At 42.6% G+C, this 17,311-nt stretch overlaps 1 protein-coding gene across 1 annotated transcript; it reads right to left on the bottom strand.

Annotated features, from left to right (window-relative positions):
- Positions 1 to 3,134: 3,134 nt before the first annotated feature.
- On the bottom strand, positions 3,135 to 8,972 carry SSTR1 (somatostatin receptor 1). The gene is made up of 2 exons (XM_083837759.1): positions 7,368 to 8,972; positions 3,135 to 6,998 (listed from the first exon to the last, which is right to left on the bottom strand). The coding sequence occupies exons 1-2, from the start codon at positions 7,384 to 7,386 to the stop codon at positions 5,602 to 5,604; spliced, it is 1,416 nt and encodes a 471-aa protein (XP_083693885.1). The 5' UTR covers positions 7,387 to 8,972; the 3' UTR covers positions 3,135 to 5,601.
- Between the last annotated feature and the right edge of the window lie 8,339 nt (positions 8,973 to 17,311).

The following is a 17,311-nucleotide window of genomic DNA, read 5'->3' as shown; positions in this document are numbered from 1 at the left end:
AAACAGAAAAGACTTCCTATTAGCGGTTGGACTTGATGATCTTAGAGGTCTTTTTCAACCTAAATGATTCTATGAAATAAATGATTCGATATTTTATGTAGTAAAACAGCACTACCTAATTGTCCAGAAATTCTAATTGGAATTCTATTGATCATGAGCTCCTTCATAACCTTCATAACACCTTAATCCATCTCTTTTGGTCTAACAGACCAAATAGAATAATTATGCATTTTGCAAGCTACATGTATATTACATACTTGCTTTGGATATTTGTGTCTCGTTTTGAACTATTCCAGATGACCATTTGAACCTGCTGTTGTAAATGTGCGTGTGATTACCAGTCCTGCATGAAGTGGATGAACCTTAGTCCCCTGACTTGCCTCAGTCTGTCAGCAGCAACGTTACTCAGCATCTTCAGCTGTGCCAAGTACAGGGCACTACAGCACCCTTGCAGAAGCTCACAGCCTCCCCCTCTGTTCTCATACCCACTTTTATGACTGGTGAGGCTCCTACATACAGAAAACAGCACTGTCAGCAGCAGTCGAATGTGAGCTAATAAAAACCAGTTACAGTCATCATCACAATGAACAGCAGGTCCCAAGTTATAAATGTGTGATTCTTAGCTGTCCTCCAGCCCTCATATGCTATGCATCTTGGCACTTTTATCTTAACCTTTCTACTTAGGAAACTCAATAACCCACAGAGATACCCTGCAGTGTTACTCATGTTTCATAGCATAAGAACCCATGCAGAGAATTTTTTTTTTATTTTTTTATTTTTTAAAGAGAGAGTAGAATGGGCCTTTTGTACATTAATACTGCTTTCAAGGTGACTCTACCTGCCATAGAAATGATAAGCATATAATGACAAATGTATTCAGTCCAGACGGGAGATGAAACCCATATATTTCAGGTAGGACCCATCATCCTGCTGTTTCTGATTCATGGCTGCCTACTACTATGCTAAAACCAGATTTTAGGGTTTTGGTGAAGCAGGGTTGGAAGGGGGTGGGCATAGAGAGATTTTATTGAAAAGCATATTGTGAAAACTGTGCTTAGTTTGTAGCTGTCTAATGAAACACTTTGAAATACTCTCTGTTTCACCTGCTCTTTTTTATTTCTCTCTACAAAATATAATATTTTGAAAGCACTATCCTCAAAGCGAAATTTAATTAGTAAATTACCTTTTCTTCCTGTGGCTTTGCTTGCAGTCATTGGTCCAACAAGGCTCTGTGTTAAAGAAGACAGAAGTGCTGAATACATAATGCAGTAAAAATATTTTATTCTCCTCTAGAGATTCACAATTAACATTTTGTCTGTAGCCCTGGAGTCAGGTAAGGATTCTAGGGGAGGAAATATAGAACACTGGACTGATTTTTTATTTTCTTGACTATTTTTTTCTGTTTGTTGTTGGTGTTGTTTGTTTGTTTATTTATGTTTGCTTGTTGTTGTTTGTTTTTATTTTATTTTATTTATTTATTTTTTTTTAACACACTAATTTACACATTGCCGTTCTGGAAACATGACAGAGAAAAGTCAAATCCTATATAAATCATTCATCAGAGGATCATTTTATTTCAGTAACATTAAGCCTAATGTTTAAAGTTATGATGCTCATCTTAGGAAACTGGTTGACATAGAATATATGGACAAATGGCCATGAAGTTGATACAGCATGCAAGATTATGCTTGAAATGCAGACTTTCAGTTTTACAAAAACAACCAGAAATCCATTTTATTCTGATACAAAACTGTTTTATCCCAACACAATGGGAATCTGGCATTTCAGAAATGCACACATCACATTCAGAAATCTGATGCTTCTTCTCTGTGAAGAAATCAGATGGATTTTTTCAGTGTTAAATGCAAAAATGTATACTGTGTGATGTTCTCTGCTGTGAGGGCCATCTCAGAAGGCAGAGGATCTACCTGTGGCCATCACTCCCTTCATCTACAGCTGAGATAGGAAGAGCCAGTCTGCTCCAAGCTCACTGTCTGCAGGCAGCAGTTAGCCCCTGGGAGATGAGATGTGTCTTCTTGGATGCACTTCTAGATCTAATCATGCTTCCTGGGGAATCTGGTGAGAAAGAAGAGTAGTTTTCCACTTGCTCTTCTTTGAGTGGGAAAATGCTGCAGAAGTATCGGGTGTATGTGCTAGGAAAATCCATGTGAAGGCCATTCTCTCTTTGTTTGTACCCAGGGAAATGACGCAGTCCACTGCATGTTATTCAGAGCTGTCATACTGTTTTGTATAGGTCTTAGGCTAAACAAAGAATGGGAAAAGTTGCTTGGGATTCAGTGATGTGTATAAAGTTGAAGTATTTTTTAAATATTAAACTCACAGGGAAAATTGAGCAACACACCACTGGTTATAAGTTATGGTTTACCTAGTTGTAAATGAATTACGTTACAGTATAAAGGGACAAAATTTCACCAATAAATATGGTGCTGTACTGTGTTTTTTTCAGTGAATTAAGCATAAATTCAAATAATTTCCATGTAAGATCTTAAGAATTATTTGCAATTTGGAAAGTATTAAAAAGAGTTCTCTTTGTTTTCTGGTATACTACACTATTTCAGAAGGACAACTTACTTTCTGGTAGGTATCTTCTACTGGGTAGAATAATACAGAACAAACTTTTTCTTCCAAAGGAAATCAAGAGTGATTTACAGTATTTGATCACCTCTCCCACTGCCAAAGTTGAACTAAACTCAGGGTGAAAAATAGCAGGAAGAACTGTTAATGTAGGATAAGCAGGTTTTGTTTCCAAACTGAAACTAAGCGGTGTGTTTTAGCCAGGAGTCAGACCAGCACTGCTGGCTGCAAGTGAGCCAGGGCATCTCTGTGAAGGAAAGCCTGCCATCTACTGTGTCACCGACAGCCTCTGCTGCAGCAGCCGGGTAGTTTGCCAAGTACAGTCACCAACCCTCTTCGCTCTGCCTGGGGAAACTGAAATTAAAGTGCATGTGCTGGCAGGTGTACAGAAATCCATAACATTTTTGTTTAAAGGCAAAATCAAGAAAAAGAAAAAAAAAAAAGCAATAAAACCAGGCTCAACTTCTCATCAAAGCTGATTTGAATCACTGCTTCTTCACTTTTACTTCATAGTGTCTAATGTTAAACAAATCCAGCAATAGAAAGCTGACAAATTCTTTATTTAGTATAACCATACATAACAGTATGCCTAGATGAGAGAGAGAGAGAGGGAGAGAGATTTATACCATTTTAAAGAGATTGTGAGTGAGATTTTAACTGAAGCTCCACAAATAGCACCGTGTGGTATCGCAGGGCATTTGACTGTTTTGACAGATGTTTGGTTTCTGTGAAAAGTTAAATAAGCTTACAGAGAGATTTAGTCCTTTTTTTCCCCCATATGTGCATGGAAATCATTAACAAAACTAATATTTGCATGTTTTCTTTAAATGAGGTCCACTGAGAAGTAAAAGAAAAGAAACTACAATTGTTAAAGCTTTTCACAAAATATTTTAATAAAGATGTAACAGCTTCCACATTAGCAATTTTTAACCTAAAAGGAGCTGACTCACAGTCCATTGAAGTGAACTAGGATCTTTTCTCTCATTTCGATGGGCTTTGAATCAGACAACTTTGAAATACTAAATTTATACATTCATTTAACAGTATCTAATTTTTGGTGAAAGAAATGTACAAAGTAGTCTCCTGCTTTTTGCTGCTGAGAAAAGTTGAAGGGTACAATCTGACAAGAACCTGCAGTAAGTCCACCACCCTGAGTGCTATATGCCTCTGCAGCCAGCCTTACACTTAACACTGCATGCACTTCTTCAGCACTGTAGCTCCCAGTACAGGGCTACGGGTGTGTTGCTACTGGAGATTTTTTTCCAGTCTTTTGCTTCAGACTGTCAGTAGCTATAATTAATACCACCACAGTATTGTGCTCGAGAAGTGATTTGTCACAACTACCAGGACACCTGCCACTCCGTGACATTGTCAATACAGGTGGTAGAAAACAAAAAAACATTATCTGCTTAATACACTTTGTACTAATTCTTGCATCTGGGATAAGGGGAGCAGGGAGAGAAGGTTTTGTTTAATCAGCTCGTTTATCAAACAAGAAATCTTCATTCACATATATGAAAAATGTTACTTCATAAGAGAAAGAGGGAAAATTCAAGAGATTTTTTTTCTGGGGGAGACAGTGTAGATGAGTATATTAGAAAAAGTTACAACCTTTTTCTCTGAAAAGGAGCCTTCTTGAGCATCACCCATTTTAAATGCACTCTTGCAGGTAGCCACCACAGACATAAGTACACAGTATAAATTGCTTCAGAGAAACACGTTCACAACACAGTGACACGAATCAAATAAAAAAAAATCAAATAAAAAGACATCTGGCACACACTAAAAACAACAGTTCTGAGAAATGAAACATTATGAAGCTCTGGGCCAGTATATTACATTGGCAACATATGATAAACACATTTTATCTTTCTTTTAGTGCAACAGAAGAAACAGGAGCTAGGATAATAGCTATTGTCAAACAGCTACTTTTCTGTCAAGTATTAATTTAAGAGCCTGATGGAGATTTTGAATGAATTCCCCTTTTTTCCATGTAGGCTAAAGTGACTTTGCAGCCACCCAGGTCATTCAGAACTGTCTCAGCTCACTTCATTGCCGTCTCATGGCTAATGGAGCAGGCACAAGACAATAACTTCACAGTCTAGCGCTCCCCTTAAACTTTATTATTTGCACACTTTATTGGATGTATGGACGCATTCACACATCCCCCGGCTCAAGGCTCCCTCTTGCCCCCAGCTCAGTGCTCTGCTCCCTGTGGGTCACGGGACCACTTATCTCCTGTTATCAGCAGCTGGCTGTGCAGCTCTGAAGCACAGCAAGAAGCAGCTTTCCTTCTGAAGACCTTTTCTGTTCTGCTTCCTCTGAGAGCAGCACAGAGAGCCCAAGCCCCAGGGAGGTGAGAGCTGTCTGCAAAGCAGAAGACAGCTCCGTGATTACGCTGCTCCTTTTCTCAGGGCCTTTTTCTCCCCTCTTTTATTGTTTTTCCCCCTGGGAAGGCAGAGAGAGGCTGCTAACAGGGCCAGGTGTGCACGGGGGGGACTTTTCCCAGTGTTTCTGTTCTCTGAAGGGCATGTGCGTACCTGTAGATGCTGAGCAGGGCTGCCGTCGGTCAGGGGGTTCTGAGCCAGACGGCTGGGACTTGACTGGGGCAAGCTCTGCTCAGTGGCAGGGGGGTCCCACCAGCCGAGGGGGAGGAGGAGGGGGACCTGTACAAAAGAGGACAGTCACTGTGGGACCCGCACAGCTGCTCATCAGACACAGAGAGGGGTGGCAGAGCCCGGCTGCCAGAGCCTAAGCCGAGTGCGGCAGTTTACTAAGGGGGTATCACAGCATCAGCAAATGCACCCACTTTCATGGGAGGCAGGCAGGGGGGATGGGGCAGCGCACCGAGGACATGGGGTTTTCTTTGCTCCCTCTTGTGCCAAACGCTGCTGTCGGTGGGCTGGACCAAAACCCCCTCCCTCCCGTCCTCCCTATGCCACAGCCCTGGCCTCGCTCACCCTCCTGCTGGGGGCAGTGGGGGGGCGGTGGGGCAGGAATGCTTCCTCAGAGGGTGGTAATCCTGGAGGTGCAAGTGCCGTTCCTGTACATGCTCCCTGACTCCAAGTTGTCCGGGGGAAAGTCCTCCACGCTGTATGCCCTGCTCTTGAGGGCAGTGGCATAGTAGTCGATGGGTTCCTCCGCAGCATTGTCCATCCAACTGAGGCAGAGTAGCCGCTGGAAGGACCGCTTGAAATTGTCTGAGAGAAAGCCATAGAGGATGGGGTTGGCACAGCTGTTGGCGTAGCCCAAGATGACGGAGAGCTGGCTGATGGTGGCATCATCCTGCTCTACAAAGACATTGACCAGCTGCACGATGTAGAAGGGCATCCAGCAGATGACGAAGACCATCACCACCATCATGACCATGAGAGTGATCTTGCGCTCTGAGCGTTTGCGCTGCTGCCAGCCAGCCTTCAGGGCCACCATGCGCATCTTGGCAATGATGAGGATGTAGCAGAGGCAGATGGCCACCACAGGCAGCAAGAAGCCCATCAGAAAGGTGTAGACAACAAAGACCACCAGCCACCTCTGGGTGGGCTCTGGCATGAGCATGTTGCAAGCCACTGTTCCATCACTGTTGGCTGCTGTGTTGGAGAAGATGATGATGGGTAGGATGATGAGGATGGAAAGCACCCAGACGCCCAGATTGACCATCTTAGCCACAGTGGGCCGGCGGTACCTCGCCGCCTTGATGGGGTGCACCACAGCGATGTAGCGGTCCACGCTGAGCACAGTCAGGCAGTAGATGCTGGTGAACATGTTGATGGCGTCCACGCTGAGCACCAGGCGGCAGAGCAGCGAGCCAAAGGGCCAGTGGTGCAGCAGGGTGGAGGTGACCAGGAAGGGGACGCTGAGCATCAGCAGCTCGTCCGCGATGGCCAAGTTGAGGATGTAGATGTTGGTGGCCGTCTTCATCTTGGCATAGCGCAGGATCACATAGATGACCATGGAGTTGCCGCACAGCCCCACCAGGCACACCACGGAGTAGATGAATGAGATGAGGATGGCGCTGCCCTGAGACTCGCTCAGGGTGCTGTTCGGGGCGCCAGAGGAGTTCCTGCCGCCCGAGTCCATGCCCCCTGCCGCCGCTTCCTCCAAGGCGCCGCCGGCTCCTCCGCCGCCGCTGTCGCTGCCGCCGCTGTCGCTGCCTGCACCGCCCGGGAGCCTGGTGCAGGTGCCATTGGGGAGCATCCTCTGCCCGGACCTCCCCGCTCCCGGCTCAGAGCCGCAGGCTCCCGCCGCTCGCCGGGCGCAGCATCCCGGCGGGGCTCCCGGCGCCGCTGCCCCGGGGCGCTGGCATGGGGACGGACGGAGGCGGCCGCCGGCCCCGCTCGCTCCGAGCGGCAGCAATCGCTGCTCCCCGGCTGGTGAATGATTAATAGGCGGCGGCGCGTCACCGGCTACGAAAAGGAGGAGGGAAAGAAAAAAAGAAATTGCGGGAGGAGACGTAAGTGGGTGTCCCTCCCCCCCACACTCCCCCGCCTCCCATCCCGCCCCCCCGGCTGCTCGCAGAGCCGGGGCTGCCGAAGGGCAGGCACCCCCGGCCCCTCTGCCCCCACCTCGCTCTGCCCCTGCTGCCCGCACTGCCCCTGCCCCACGCCGTACAGCTTCAGGTCCCCCTGCGGCCAGGGTCTTCTCCTGCCCCTCCGTGCTGCACTGCTCCCTACCTGCCACGGCACCTGGGTCGTGGCCAGGGGCACCCCGGGCAAAGGGACCATGCCTCCGGCTTCGGGACAAAAGCTTGTTCAGGAGTGGGTGGGCAGTGTTACCTGGGCTGGCATGCTTCATCCCTGCACAGCTGCCGCAGCCGCACCATGCATGCTGCCCGCCCCATGGTGCTGCCACCAGGCACGGCACTGACTACGCACCCCACAGCCTTTACCATACATGCACAGCACTGCCTGAAACCAGCGGTGCCTACACCGCCTCCTGCAGCCGTGCTGCTGCTCCATGCTCCCCACCTTGTCGTATCCCACCACAACCACCAGCCATCACACATTAGCAGCATCCAATACCTTACGGCACTGCACCCCAGCCCATGCTATGTCCCGAACCTTGTCCCATTCTCACACCCCCAGCACAACTCCTGCCTCTGTGCTTCTCACATCTAGGAGTGCAGGCACTAGCCTGCACACTACTGCTCACCATTACTGTCTACACCGTGATGGTGCCAAGAACATCCCAGCTATGCTGCCACACGAACACACCATCTGTCCACTCTTCTGTCCCCTCACATACTGCTTCTGCTCCCAGTAGCACTTCAAACTGAACCACCACATGCTGTATCACCACTGCTGCACATGCACACACCTTAATACGGCACCTAAAACACTTGCATATCCCTGTTGGGGATGTGCACCACAAACTGCTTTTACGCACTGATCTATACCATGCCGTTTCATATACACACCCCAATCCCAGACAATGACAATCAAAACCAATAGTTACTCAATGCTGTCACCCCTAGACAGATGCTGCTTCCTCACACACTTCATCCACAACGCCAGTTACAAACACATGTGAACACCAGCAGAATGTCCTGTTGCTGCACCTCTACACCCTAGGCAAACATATTTGATCACCTTCATATACACATCTCCCTCCAGGCAATGTCTCTTATCTTTCTACATGCTATCATTCAATGCAGAGTCTATCCTTACATATTTGCACATAACCACTTAGCCAGCTTTCAAATACTACCACCACCTGCCCATTCTGTATTAGCTAGACACGGTTATTCACTAATGCATGCACCATGCTTGCATCAAGACTCCTTCAGCACATACAGATGTACAAAACTAATAACTGCGTCTGTCTATTGTATCCACACATATGTGTGGGCACACCTCACCTGTATGGAGACCAACCTGCTTCTTCACATGAACTGTCACCTATGAGCACCACCTACTTTTCCAAGAACAGCAGGTCCAAACCGCATAAATATCACCATAATGCATATGCTGCCATGTGCCCCCCACAACATCACTATACACAGCGTCACACGTACATCCTCGCTTCCTACTCATTTTACCATGCATGCCCATCACCTCCTACGGTTCACACATCTCGTTATCACTGTCTGCCCACCCTCACAATTATACATATTATCACTACCCACCACTTTAATATGCAGATACACACAGCATTACCATCAGTTCATTATAACCCATCATCAGGAATTTATTCTCTCTAACACATTATATGTCTACATACCCATTATCCCCACCAGCAGCAATTCTAACACATACATGTAATCTCTCTGACTGTATGATTTTTCTCATATCAATCACCACTTCCAACCAGTATATACACCCAGACACTCCAATGGGACCAGTGTGTGTTTTTGACACCTTGTAATAGGTACTATGTTTAACAAATGCACACTTTTGCAGGAGCCTTAAGCAAGCTGTGAATAAGAAGGAGACTGTAGATTTATATAAAATCTTACACAGAAATGTAATGGTATAAAATAAAAAATAAAATAATATAAAACACCCAACCCATTTGTTAGTAATTGCACTTAAGTTCTATTTGAATGATGTTCTTAGTGACTTTTGGACATTTTGAGGACTTTTTGTATTTACTTTCATGTATAGAAATGCATTTATTGAGCAACCTCTGCAAATGATCTTAATAGTCTTAGGACTATTGCTGTATATAAGTGCTTTATCTAGATGTTAGAACACTTAGGGATGTCATGCAAATTTTACTTTGTTGAGTTTTAGAGGTTGTATATTCTAATATACTAGGATCAGAACTTCCAGTATACAGTGGAAAAAAAAAAGAAAAAAAAGAAAAGAAAAGATTTATATTTAACTACAAAGTGCAAAGTCTTTATTTGCAGTATACTATCTCACACTGTTCAAATCTCTACAATTACGTAAATTCAGCTGGAGAATTATTTTCATTAAAATTTATATTCTGGGAGAATGTGAATCAGCTTTCAGTCACTGATATGAGGACGAGCATAAGTAAATAACTGCAAACCCATCAACAAGAACATCTGTTTGATTGCAGCACTTTAGTCTGTTTGAAAACCTATAGTTCAAATATAATCCAATTTTTGTTTACATGAGCATTTGTTTTAAGGGACATTTACTTATGGAGTATTGATTAAATGGTTTCTTTCTTTTGTATTGTTGTAAGCTGAAATTTAACAATAGTTCGACTATAAACCTGAATACTTTCATATTAATACTTTCATATTATTTTCATATAGAATACTATCCTCTGAGAACACAGGAGCAAAAATGAGTGATTTTGAAGCTGATTAATAGCAGTGTCATCAGCACAAAATTTCAGTTCTTGTCTGCATTGTTCTCCATTACATTTGTATACATATAAACACACAGTCACTCATGAAGGTACCTTGGACACTTTCTCCATGCTTTGGCCTATTTTAAGCCATTCCTTTGCCATGCTAGCAGCTGGCTATGCCCTGCACCCAAGAGGATCAGTAAAAGCTCTTCTACTGAAGTACTTTTGTGCATGGTGTTCTTTCTTACTGCAATGATTCAAAATAAATTACCTGCAAATTGTAACTCCTGTGGAGGTACTAATCTCACTAGGCATCGTACATATACCTAGTTGATGTGTATTTCCAGAAAAACAAAATATCATTATAATCATAATTATATTGAGGTACCAAGTATCTCTCAATAAGTAAGTATGTGCCCTACTTATAAGTCTTGAGGATTTCTGTATTTCCATTCAATGAAGTTTCCCTCCGTTATGGAAAATTACATTCACATTAGAGAATACTGCCATTTTCCAAAAATGAGTTGTTTGAATGCTTGCCTAGTCACTTAAGCCAATTGTTCTACCACACTGTATATATTAATTTACTGAGAAATTCTAGATCTTTGCCAACATTCAATTGTCTATTGCTCATGATTCAAAAGTGGATATTTCTAACCTTAACTGCTTGATAAAGGAGCAATGCTTGAATACAAATAACATGTTTTATTATCCCAATAATGATATAACACCATTATAAATATCAGAATTGTCTCATTTCACCCTCATGAAATGAAAGGAATAGGTATAACAATCAAAAAGTCCTGTAAAGAAGAAATACTGATACAAATAAACTCTAATTTGGGAACATGCTTAGACTTTTTTTTTTTTTAATGGTCATTTCTTTTACCTAAGGATTTCACTGTAAAGAATAGGCCAGAGGTCTCAGTTTGTGATTATAATGCTCCTGTCACAAAACCGGGAAGGGCAGCTTGACCTTCTCAACACAGGCTGCAGGTTTGCCTAAGATGCATGCGGATACATTCCATTACACCATCTTTTTAGCAAGACCTGTTTCCCATGGCAGGGTGAAAAAAGAATTATCTCCCCAAAATTCTCTCTTCTTGGCCATATTGGGCAGCCTAGTGCTAATGCTTAGCCCACACTTAAGGTTAGAATTAGAGCTAGGAGAGACATGAATGAAGCTTGTAATGGTGAGATGCAAGGGGGAAAACGAATGATGGGAGAGGCTGCATGTTTGTTCCTCTGCTACACAGCTAGGCATCTCAGGGTACAGCTCATCCCACACCTAGGCTTATGTTTAGGTCCTGGAGAGAGACAAGAGCTGCAGCTGAAAAGGGAGTGAAAAAAAAAACATTATTTTTTTTTTCTAAAGCTGCATAAGGTAAGAGAGGGCTCTACAGATATTTTCTCCAAGGACTTTCTCCTTTGGGCCACAGGATGGAGTTTCAGGATAGGGCCCAATCTCTTAACCTAACCCTAAGACACAGGCATATTGAGCTTACATGGCAAGGTTTTGCTAGCAAGGCGCTGCAGTGGTGGCCTCTCTGAGAAGAGCCCAGAAGGTGCCCCATGTTAGATAAGGGCCAGTTTCACCCGGCTCCAAAGGGACCCACGACTGCCCAGAGCTGAGCTGATAAGCAATGTTGGTTGTGCCTCTGTAAGAGCAGATTTAAAGGGAAAAAAACTGCTGTGCAACAGTAGCTGAGGGAGCAAGGAGTGAGAACCAGCCCTGAAAGCACCAAGGTCAGTGGAGGAGGAAGGCAGGAAGTGCTTAGGTGCCAGAGCTGAAGTTCCCCTGCGGCCTGTGGAGAGGCCCCTGGTGGAGCAGGCTGGCCCCTGCAGCCCATCGGTCCCACATGGAGCAGATCTCCACGCTGCAGCCCGTGGAGGAGCCCCCGGTGGAGCAGGTGGATGTGGCCTGGAGGAGGCTGCGGCCCATGGAGAGCCCCCGCAGGAGCAGGCCCCGGGCCGGAGCTGCAGCCCGTGGAGAGGAGCCCACGCAGGAGCAGGGGGTCTGGGGGGAGCTGCCGCCTGTGGGGGACCTGTGCTGGAGCAGTTTGCTCCTGGGGGATGGACCCCGTGGTACGGAGCCATGTTGGAGCAGTTCTTGAAGAGCTGCTGCCTGTGGGCAGCCCCCGCAGGCTCAGTTCGGGAAGGACGGCATCCCGTGGGAGGGACCCCACGGGGAGCAGGGGCAGAGAGTGACCGTGAAGGAGCAGCGGAGATGAAGCTTTAGAGACTGACCGCAGACCCCATTGCCTATTCACCTGTGCTGCTCGGGGGGATGACACAGAAAAGGGTAGATGAGAAGAAAGGTGTTTTTAGTTTGCTTTTAGTATCTCACTGTTCTAGCTTGTTAGTAATAGGCAATAAATTATATTAATCTCCCTATGCTGAGTCTGTTTTGCCTGTGACAATAATTGCAGAGTGATATCACTGTCCCTATCTCAACCCTTGAGCCCTTTCCATCATATTTTCTCCTTTCCCTTTGAGGAGGGGGAGTGAGAGAGTGGTTGTGGTGGAGTTCAGCTGCCCAGCTGGGTAAAACCACCACAACAGGTTAGAAAAGAGACAAAGCCAATAGCTCCAAGGGGAATGAATCTTAAGAGGGGTTGCCAAAGGGAAGGTAATGAAACTTTTTCTCCCCTGTCCATGTTCTCTGGGACACAGCTGGAGTATCAGGATAAGGTCCATCCCGACCACAGTCTTAGGGTTAGACTTATGGGAGGCAAAGCCCAGAGCTGCAGGTGCAGTGGGACTACCATGCTGGGGTAGGATCTTCCCCCCAGCTCTCTTGTGAGTCTCAGAGCTCCCTAAAATGCAGAGGGGGGGACCTGTCACCACTGCATGCAGAAACTGAACCCTGAGCCCCTGGTATCATATCCTGAACTTGAATTACTTAACTACAGCAGAAATATTGTCTGGCATACATATCTCTTAGTCTAATTTGTTTACAAAGTGTAATTTTGAGGAGACAGGCAACAAAAATCAAGTGGACTGTAAAAATCACAGATGCTTTGCCTGGTGGTCTGAACTCCAGGCAAGTACATTTGCTTTTGCACTAGCTGATGGAGCACTTCCTGCTCTGATATGAAGAGAATAAACCTTCATTTTATTTCCAGTTACATGCCAGCCCATTCAACTCCATCTGAAGTATTTGAGGCATGAAAGTCAGTGGCAATTAGAAACAGTCTTCTGACAAACATGTCTCCTGACAGCAGTGTAAGGCCACCACTCAAAATCTCCCATCTAAAAAAAACCCTACAAACAGCTCATGTCAGATACGTTTTCTGTCAATTAACATATATTTTGCATAGTGTCACCATGCCTTGTGTATTGTAAGAAGACAAAAGGAGACAGCCAAGGCACTCAAAAGGGATCCTAAGATAATTTATTATGCATTTTAAAACCTGGAAAATGTATGTCTTTCAACTTTTCAACACAGCAGTGATGTAGTAGCCTGTGAAACTGCTCTGATTTGTATATGCCGTGAAAATTTGGCAAAATCAAAATCAATTCGGTAGCCTGAAGTCATTATGATGGGGTTCCACTGAATAACTTGGTAAAGTGTCTCCTGTTCAAACTACAGATACCCTGTACATTTCAACTGAATGTTTCATAAATCTTGCTGAGAAGTTAATGACTGAATGCTCTTTTACAACCATCTATTTCTACAAAATAGCAAAATATGATGTAGTTTGGTTAATCAGTTGAATTGTAATCTGTTATAGTTTTGTTATAAATCATTCAGTACCCATTTAAATTGCGTATTTTTGAGTCATACATTTTTCATGAAAAATTTTTTGATTAAGATAGAAAATTTTGGGCCACTTAAACTACTCAGATGTAAATTCTGTTCTTACTTTATGAGAGGTATCAATGGATGTGCTGTGAATCAGCAGAGTTTTTAACTTTTCACTAGAATGTCAACATATTTTTAAGAAGTTTTTGTTTTAATACAGCTATTGTATCTTAGATGTCATGATTCTTATCATTTTACTTTAACAGAGTAAACTCTACAGCCTAAACTCTACATCATTTATAGTTATGGTTGAAAATGCAGTGCAAATAGACAGATGGGAGTGATTCATTATAATAGTATGTTAGAAAGCATTTGCTTCTAAAAGGACAATTTTGTCTTTTGAACTTTACAATTAATTGAGAAATTAACATCTATTCTGTAGAAACAGATGTTTTAAACCAAATTCATCACAGAAAGTGTCAAGCTGTTGCTTAGTGAACATACAAATGATTCTTTGTCTCTTGATCCAGATGCATTTATTTCAGATTTATTTGCTGAAAATATTAAAATCAGATGGTTGACAAAAGCTGTGTTGTATTGTAATTCTCCCCACTTCATCACTTTTTCTACTATAATAGTTAATAAATGATGCAGAGTACCATTCCTGAAATCAATAATCTGGCAGAATCATACAACAAGTGACTCTATGCCAATATTTTTCCAGAAGAGCCAAGGGCTGAATACATGTCTTGACAGCACATTCCCCCAAGTTCTCAAACACATGGTTGCTGCCCCAGCAAACAAGGTAAAACGTGTCAGATTGTGATCTCAGATACATGTTTCCAAATCTGAGTAATTCTATTGACTTGTAAATAACTAGGTTTGTATTGATGTATCAGAGGCTGGGATCTTGATTTTAATCCTTGCTTCCCTTAGAAAAATTACTTGGCGAAAAGTGGCCACAGCAGTAGGTGCAGCTGAGAGGCTACCGAGTGTTTTGGCTGTAAACATCATCATGGACAAACCATATCTAACAGATTTTCATCAGGCCTAGTTAAAATCTGCCTGGAGCAGAGCAGATATAAAATTTGCATATATATATATATATATTTTGTTTTGTTTTGTTTTTACTGCTTGATTAACTTGAATATTTCTAAAGAATGAGAGAGCTATATGTGTTGTTCTAGACAGACGAAGAATAGATCAGAAGTGATGGTCCCCAAATAATACCACATCATACTGTGCTACGATGCATCTTCCAGTAGAAAAACGTTTTGCGTTAACAAAGTAAGACAACTTGTCTCCTTACCTCAAAGGGCATAAACCAAGTTCTTAAATATTAATTGCAAGAAGATTGTATGTTTTATTTCTTAGCTTGGAAGTAGGGATACCTTCTAAGGGGGAACATCTTCAAACAATTGAAAATTGCTGTATTTCTATTGACTTTGCTGAGCATGGATCATTACATCAACGGTGTCTTGCCTCTGAGGTTTCACAGTGGTAGGCATTCTGCCCAGGGGCAGAGCATTTCTGTCTCAGATGCCAGTCATTATGACAGCATACTTGAACATGGAGGATTTGTGGATTTGTGACCGGATTCCTATAGACATTCCTGGTGTTTGAAAACATTCAGTGTTCAGCTTACAAACTTGGTGTCTGGACTCATTTCACTGTAATTTTCTCACCTTGGCAAGATTTGTATAATTTTAGGTGTATCTCTTGAGGAGAAGATCAGTGTACAGTTACTTTTTTGGGGTAACATTTAGAGTCTGTATCTAACCTAACATCCTTCAAGAAACAATCAACTAGCTGCTGGTTTACAGTTTTTGCTATCAGCCCTCTTGATCTTAGCCAAAAGCATTGTCTGAAGTTCTGAGTATGGAGATCTGTTTTAAAGGGAGACAGTACATTCTTCAGGAAAATGGCCATGAAGCTTCCACAGGTATTTAAAACAGGTTATTTATTATTATTATCTTTACATTTAGCCCCTATAAAATTGCAGCATTTCAAGATGACTGATAGGTATCACTATATTTAAGCCAAAAAGCATTTTGGAAATAGTTTAGTTAGGCTTGACACAAAGATAGTCTTAAAAGAAATTTCATGTGGTGAAGAAATATGCTGTTTTTTGAAGCAGCTTTCTTTACCATGTATAACTGTACAGGATAAAATATCTCAATTTTCTTATGGGTAAATGTGCAAAACCTTATTGAAACCAATAGGGATTTCATACATTACCCCTGAAGAAAATTTTGCCCACTTCATCTGTCAGTAAATGGAAGAATAACATCTTATTTCAGTTGCAGAATAGAGTTGCTTTTACTTATTCTCTCTTCTCTGTAACTGGGCAAGGAAATGAAAGTAAATGAAAACTTGTTAAAATTGTCATTGTCAAATGGAAATGTCAGAAACCCCTTTTGATAGAACAGGCTCACAATTTATTCACAAATTCATGTTGTAATCCCTACATCAAGGGTGATGATTAAAATCATCATTTTAATTCTGTGGATAATTCTATACAATTTGTAATACTCTACTTGTTCTTGCTTCTTTCTATGTATTGGTATAATTTTACTGATTCCCTGCTGTGTAATCTTTGGGGTTTGGGAATTGTTTTGTGTGGTAAAAGTGACTCACTATAAACTCTTTGTTTTGGAGAACTGCTTAATCTTTAAATAGCTATATTCATGTAAGTTACAAGAAGAATAGGAATTTTTCGTCATTCAAGCAGAGATAGAAATGTGTATTCAATGAATATGTAAATCCATTGAAATAATTTGGGTTTGAGATATGTCTGTAAAACTGAACTTTCCCAGTGATTCAATGAAGTATTTCACAATTGATTTAAACAAAAACATCTGTGACATTTATGACTTTTGTTATGTTGGAGATTGTGTTAATCACTAAGTACAAGTAATTGCAAATAATTACTGCAAAAGCTTGTTGGGGATAAAGGTTTTAGGTCATCTGCTCTTTGCCTTCTATCAAAGTACTTTCCTACAGCATATATTGTTCTCTGGTGCTTTGCCCAGCCTAATTTTGAAATGGCTCAGTTACTAGTCTTCGCCAGCCTCTTTACAGTAATTGTTATGTTTAAATATATGCTGATGGCTACTGTTTGCCAGTGCTAAGTATTTATTTTGGCAGATATAGTCGGAGAATAAATATGGCAATAAATGTGTGAGCACAGCGAGTGGATGATCAGTTATGAACGGGGCGGGCTGGGAGAAGGGGAGGTCCTGTTTACATGCAAATAGCTTTAAAGAAATCGGGAAATATTGCTCTGAACAAAGTAAACATATAGGATAACCATAGCTGCCTGTATGACACCCAGTTAAATTTTATTACTTATTGCATCTATTTTGCTTCTCTCAGTGTATGAATTTTCATTTAAAGGTCTGATGATCTTCCTGATGGATAACTCCTTTCTCAAACTCCTGAAACACATTTGTACAGGGAACAATCATATAATTCACAGTAAATCTTGTTAAAAATTGATGTCTCATCATAGTCTGATGTAGAATTGTTTCTTTCTACTTGCAAGCAACCGGAAACTGTTTTTATCATGGAAATGAGAATAGATGATTAAAAGGATATTTGGCTGCTAACAACTGAAGTAGCAGCACACATCTACAGTGACAGCACAGATCTAGTCTGTGTTTTGAAATTCAAGTCCAGCTGCAGGAGAAAGATTAACTGTGAAAAAAAAAA

This window comes from Anser anser (genome assembly GCF_964211835.1).
Source record: "Anser anser genome assembly, chromosome: 5".
NCBI classification, from domain to species: Eukaryota; Metazoa; Chordata; class Aves; order Anseriformes; family Anatidae; genus Anser; species Anser anser.
This window is presented reverse-complemented; position numbering and strand designations above follow the sequence as displayed.